The following is a 6,954-nucleotide window of genomic DNA, read 5'->3' as shown; positions in this document are numbered from 1 at the left end:
AGGGACGCGCCTAACGACTTTGATCTGATCATAAAGTCTTTCCGAGTCACAGGGCTCAAGTCCAAGTCAAGTCTCGAGTCCTTGCTGTCAAAGTCTAAGTCGAGTCTCAAGTCTTCTTGAATTATGTCGAGTCGAGTCGCAAGTCATCAAATTTGGGACTCGAGACCGAGTCGAATCTCGAGTCAAGTGACTCGAGTCCACACCCCTGGTTATGTGTCAGTTGAATAGTTGGTTAAACTAGTTTGTGTCAGCATGCACAGTATGACTTTGCCTTTATTGGTTGGTTAAACTAGTTTCAGTTTTGCACAGTATGTTGAAGCTTTAGTTGAAAAGTTGGTTAAACTAGATTGTTTTAGTATGCAGAGTTTAGTTGGATAGTTTGTTTCAGTATACACAGTATGGTTATGCTTCATTTGGAAAGTTAGTTTGTTTCATTTGGAAACTAGTTGTGCACAGTACATCTTTGCTTCAGTTGAAAAGTTGGTTAAACTCGTTTGTTCCAGTATGCACACTATGGTTATGCTTCAGTTGGGATAGTTGGTTAATCTAGTTTGTTTTCATGGGCAGTATGACTAAGCATTAACTGATTGGTTAAACTAGTTGGTTTTAGTATGCACAGTATGACTATGCTTTGGTTGGTTAAATTAGTTTTAGCATGCACAGTACAGTTATACTCCAACTGGTGAGTTGATTAAACTAGTTTGTTTTCATATGCACAGTATGACTGCTTTAATTGATTGGTAAACTAGTTTGTTTTAGTATGCACAGTATGACTACGCTTTGGTTGGTTAAACTAGTTTTAGTACAGTTATGCTTCATTTGGAAAGTTGTTTAACTAGTTTGTTTTCACATCCACAGTATGACTATCCTTTGGTTGGTCAAACTAGTTTGTTTTACTATGCAAAGTCCAGTTATATTTCAGTTTGAAAGTCAGTTAAACTAGTTTGTTTTCATATGCACAGTATGACAATGCTTTGGTTGTTTAAAATGTTTTAGTATGCACAATACAGTTGGTTAAACTAGTTTGTTTCAGTATGCACAGTACGGTTATGCATCATTTGGAAAGTTGGTTTAACTAGTTTGTTTTCAAATGTACAGTATGTCTATGTTTTATTAACGGGATGGTGAAACTAATTTTGGTATGCACTGTATGTTTTTTGTTTCATTTGAATAGTTTGTTAAACTAGTTCATTTTAGTATGCACATAATGGTTATGCTTCAGTTAAAAAGTTGGCTAAACTAGTTTATTTTTCTATTCACAGTATGATTTCACTTTGATTGGTTACACTGGTTTCTTTTAGTATGAACACACTCTAAAAAATGCTGGGTTGTTTCAACCCAATGTTGGGTCAAATATGGACTAACCCAACTGTTGGGTTAAATTTTGGTTACATTTTTAAATGAACTTTTTAACCCAACAGTTGGGTTAGTCCATATTTGACCCAACATTGGGTTGAAACAACCCAGCATTTTTTAGAGTGCAGTATGAATATATTTTAATTGATTGGATGGTTGAACTAGATTTAATATGCACAGTACAGTTAAGTTTAATTTGAATACTTGGTTAAACTTGCTTGTAAATGCACAGTATGATTTCATTTTAACTGATTGGTTAAACTAGTTACTTTTAGTATGAATAGTATGAATATGCTTTAATTGGTTGGATGGTTGAACTTGTTTTAGTATGCACAATACAGCTACACTTTAATTGATTGGAAGGTTAAACTAGATTGTTTTAGTATGCACAGTATGGTTATGCTTCAGTTTCATAGTGGGTTAATCTAGTTAAACTAGTTTGTTTGAGTATGTATTGTACAGTATGGTTATGCTTTAGTCCCATGACCGTTCAACTAGTTAAAGAAGTTTATTTTAGTATGCACAGTATGGTTATGCTTCAACTGAATAACTGGTTAAACTAGTTTGTTTTCATGTGCACAATATGATTTCACTTTGATTGACTGGTTAAACTAGTTTGTTTTAGTATGCACATTATGACTTTGCTGTAATTGATTGGTTAAACTAGTTTTAATATGCACAGTATTTGATTGGTATTTGATATCACTTTGAATGGTTACACTAGTTTATTTTTAGTATGAACAGTATGAATATGTTTTAATTGATTGGATGGTTGAAATTGTTTTAGTATGCACAGTATGGTTATGTTTCAGATAAATAGTTGGTGTAACTACTTGTAATATGCACGATACAGCTACACTTTGATTGTATGGTTAAACTAGTAAGTTTTAGTATGAACAGTATAGTTATTATGCTTTAGTTGCATAGTTGTTAAGCTAGCTAATCTAGTTTATTTTGCTATGTACAGTATGGTTATGCTTAGTTGAATAATTGGTTAAAATAGTTAGTTTGAGTATACACAGTAGGATTATGCTTCAGCTGTTTTGGTAAGCAGAGCATGGTTAGGTGAATGATCAGTTGTTAACTCTACCTTATGAAGTGGGATAACGAGGAACGCGCCTCCTCCCGCGCTCTCGGTGACCACGGCGAGGAATTTGGGGTTAACGGCACAGAAGTGGTTGTCATGGACGCTGTGAGTGATGGGAATTCCCTCGTAACACTGTTCCCTGCTTCCCGCTTTTCCATAAACATGCCGGAACTTGGAGCTTTTGTACATGGAGTGCCACGACATCTACAAACAAACACAGCGAGAGATCACTGGTTACACAGACTAAACCAGCAGCACCAATAACACACATAATCTATTTATAGTGACACACTTTTCACGTTTAATCCCAGAAAATTATTATTTTTTCCCATGATGAGCACTCAGTTGAACAGTTCTTGCAGGTTTCTGTTTAATGAATGCTTCTGAGGTTTCTAACGGGATGCAGAGTTTGACAGCTGCCACATCCCACATGTTCTAACGTCAGCGATCAAACAGAGAACATGACCTATTTTCCCTCGCGCCGCTCTCTCTCTCTCTCTCTCTCAAGCGGGTGACGTTGAATTCGCGCGGATGGCCAAGATTGTGTAACTCCATTTAATGAGTCGGAGGATTTGCAGAAGAAAGATCTGCTACATATAATCTTCTTCAGCCTCATGCACCCTATATAGTAGATGAAGAGAAACACAGAGTGAATGTTTCTCGCTCCTTTATAAGTCTAACCTGACTAACAGTCACTAAAAAGTGTGATATGATCACATGGAAATGCAAAAATGACTCTGACTAGTAAAACACTCTTGTGTGATTCTCTCATCCTGTGGTTTGTGTTGCAGTCAGTTGCTTTTCATTGTTTGCTATTGTTTCAGCTCAATTCCTGCTTTGCCCCCGTGTGTTTCCTTCTTTTGCTCTCAAACACATGCAGACTCCGACTCGAACCGAATCTTCAGGGATTCAAACACAATGGGAATCCATCCGCACCCTCTGCTCAAGAAGGGAAGTGAATTATATTAATATCTTCATATAAAGACAACACGAGCACCACTGAATGCACAACCATCACTATTTAACTCACTTATGTGGTTGTAATTGACACTAGAGCATCGGAGGAAAGAGAAAGGATTCACACACATATCCCCAGTTGTTTGTTTTCACATTTTAATACTTGCAAAAACAGTATTTTTGCCTTACTAGTAAAATGTCTTAAAACAAGATGCATTTACTAAGCAAAAAGACTTGAATTCAGGTTATTAATATTATTTTTACCCCATTAGTAAATAGTTTTTGTTTTAAGCATTAATATAATAAAATATGCTGTATGGTTAAAACAAGAAGAATGTTGGTGGTTAAATATTTTTCACTACAAAACAAGATAAGAATATTATTTTGCATTGCATATAACAAAATAAAGTCAAATATCAAAGCTTTGTTTGTTTTTCTAACAATATTGTGTATAATTTGTCAATAATAAGGATTCAATTGGTGATATCGTGCAGTAAATAAAAAATTTGCATTTCTAGCATAATTAGAAAAAATATATTCATTATAAAATATGGTCATAAAATATAATCTCATTGAGCAGTAAATAAAAAATATATAATTTTTTAAAATCATAATATACTGTAATCTCATAATATATTTATATTAGATCATATTATAATCTTTTTACTCATTAAAAAACATACTATTAAAATATGAGACTGAAAACATATACAATATAAAAATAAGATAATAAAAACATTAGCTTTTTATTCATAATATAATCTCAAAACACAATTAGATTATAATATAATCTTTTTTATTCATAAAAGTATTGTGCAAAACGTGTATTCATTATAAAAAAAAAAAAATTCCATAGACTCAACTAGTTCCTGACCATTTCTATCCAGCATCTTCATTCAAACTCTCATGTCAGTCTTCTTACCTTAACTTTGGTCATGAAGATCTGCTCTTTTTGAGCTCCAAATGATCTTCTGCTGCTGAAGTAATGAAGAGAGAGACAGAGAGAGTAAATGACACACATCTGCTGCTGCTGCTGTTGAGTGTGTGAGTCAAACACAAACACAAACACACACGACTCCTCCTTCATCTCTCTCTCTCTCTCTCTCTCTCTCTGGTGATTATATAACACATGCAGTGTCTGACTGTCATGCTGAAATCAGCTCTGATCTCAAGCTCAAAATGAGAGTTTTCATACACAGTATAATGTTTATAACATCTTCCTCGTTTAAAGTAAATATCTAATCAAGGACTGAAATGAAAGCTTTGCATAAAAGCCTCTGCTAAATGAATAAATGTCCAAGTAAATGTCATCAGGACACAAATCAAAAGTGAGATGAGATGAAACACCAGCTACTGCAGGTGGAAATAATGAATCATTTGTGGAATAAAAGTAGAATTAAACGTATTTTGTGAATAAAATTGAATGTTTTAGATTTTTGGAAAGTAAACGAGACGGGCTAGTTGTCACAAAGTGCAATTACATAAATCTCCAGCAGTGTTGCCATTCGTTGCAAATCACACACCTTTGCTGGTGAAATTTTTTTAAATGAAAACTCCTCATGACTAAGTTTGAGAAGAGTAATAAATAAATAAACAAATGTAAAATAAAAAATGATTATTAAAATAAGAATCTCCCAAAATATACATTCATTATGAAAATATAATCTTTTTCTTCATAATCTCATAATGTAAATATATTAAATCATAATATAATATTTTTATACATTTAAATACATTTAAAGTTGTATTAATTATTTCATTATGAGTTTACGCTCATGTCAGATTCATTCACTTGATTTAAAAAAAACACTAATAATAAGACAAAATATAACAGAGGCACGATGATGCCAAACGTAATGAAAACACTTAGCAACCACCCAGACTATCCTAGCATCTGCATAGCAACATGCTGAAAACCACTAAAAACGTCCTGCGCTCACAACTTCTTCATAAAACACAGTTGAAAATGTTTAACCTGGACAGGAACATCCTGTTCATAATGGATTCCATATTCCACACAAACAGACACGTCTGTCAAACACATGCACACACCTACACACACGCATTCGTAAACATGCACACATGCATTTTCAGGGTTAATTGTGAAACAGACCTGATCTGGCAAACACAACTCCTTCTTCATCTCTGTCTGGTCTTCATGCCGTCTGGCCCGGATGAACGAAATATACGCCAAGCTTTGCTCCATGACGCCCTTCCTGTCCTGGGATTTACTGTAATGAAGACACAGATGACCGCATGTTTCAGACTGACTTCACTTCTGTTTGATGTGGCCGTTAGATGTTATTTTAGCACATCTGATTCATTTTGAGGTTTGGGTGAGTTCATTTGACGCAGGTTTAATTGCAGCAGTTTTTGGCTGTGAACATTATTAGCTGAATCACACCCACAAAGTCTATATTTAAAAGTTTATAGTGGTCTGACGTCTGCTAATCCATATTCCAGATTGTTTTATTTTCATGGTTTTTCTTTTCACATTTGAAGAAGCTCCAATTTCTTCATCACTTCTTGTTTTGGCTAATGCAAAAGATTAAAACATCTAAAAATCTTGAGAACAAGACAACACCACTTTTTTTTTTCCATTACATCTTTTTCATTATATCTTGAATTTACCTGTTTTTGCCTACTTTGAAAACCATCTCCTATTAAAGATATATTAATGTTTTAAATAACTTATGCAGTTTTCTTCATGCAATCAAAGATTTTAACCTTTTAACTAGTTTATACTTAAAACAAGTGATAAAATATTATATTTAAGATATATTCTTTGAAAGTCGTAATGTTTTATGCAGGGTTGAATTACTGCAATCATAGATTTTTAAACGATTTTAACTAGCTTATATTTAAAAATGGGGAAAAAAAACAATAATATACAGTATAATTAAAACCTAATAAATCGGCATATTAGAATGATTTCTGAAGATCATGTGACACTGAAGTCTGGAGTAATGATGCTGGAAATTCAGCTTTGATCACAGAAATAAATTATATTTTAAAGTATTTTATAATAGAAAACCATTATCTCAAACTGTAATAATATTTCACAAGATTACTGTTTTTACTGTATTTTTGATCAAATAAATGCAGCCTTGATGAGCAGAAGAGACTTCTTTAAAAACATTAAAAATCTTAAACTTTTGAATGGAAGTTTATATGACAGGAAAATAAGAATAAGATACAAATTGAAAACGTAGAGAGTATATATAATTTAATCTAATTATATAACATATAAATAATTGTTCTTTCTCTGTGGACCACAACATAATAAAAAAAGGGTCATTCCATGAAATCGGTGCCTTTTCCCGCTAAGAAAAATTTTAACTTTACAGATCTTCTTTATGCACCAAGAGCTTGTAACACTTCAAATAGAAAGGAAAAATTTAAATCACATCATATGACCCCTTTAAGCACACTGCACATATTTGTTTAAATAATACTGTACAGTTTTACAATTTTAAATTTAATTATATTGTTTTGCACTTACTTAGCATAGTTGTATGACAATAGTAAACAGTCAGTTTTTCAGTTAAAGTCAG

At 33.1% G+C, this 6,954-nt stretch overlaps 1 protein-coding gene across 1 annotated transcript in view; it reads right to left on the bottom strand.

Annotated features, from left to right (window-relative positions):
• The window catches only part of coro2bb (coronin, actin binding protein, 2Bb), a 20,754-nt gene extending 16,326 nt beyond the window's left edge, over positions 1 to 4,428 (bottom strand). Inside the window, exons 1-2 of the mRNA XM_016467312.1 lie at positions 4,323 to 4,428; positions 2,447 to 2,647 (exon numbers count right to left, since the gene is read on the bottom strand). Of these exons, the coding sequence (XP_016322798.1) occupies positions 2,447 to 2,647; positions 4,323 to 4,421 (300 nt within the window). The 5' untranslated portion in view covers positions 4,422 to 4,428. The remainder of the gene's footprint in view (positions 1 to 2,446; positions 2,648 to 4,322) is intronic.
• Between the last annotated feature and the right edge of the window lie 2,526 nt (positions 4,429 to 6,954).

The sequence above is a fragment of the Sinocyclocheilus anshuiensis genome, unplaced genomic scaffold (assembly GCF_001515605.1).
Source record: "Sinocyclocheilus anshuiensis isolate Anshui unplaced genomic scaffold, SAMN03320099.WGS_v1.1 scaffold688, whole genome shotgun sequence".
Classification (NCBI taxonomy): Eukaryota; Metazoa; Chordata; class Actinopteri; order Cypriniformes; family Cyprinidae; genus Sinocyclocheilus; species Sinocyclocheilus anshuiensis.
The sequence above is the reverse complement of the archived record's forward strand: the minus strand, read 5'-3'. Positions and strand labels throughout refer to the sequence as shown.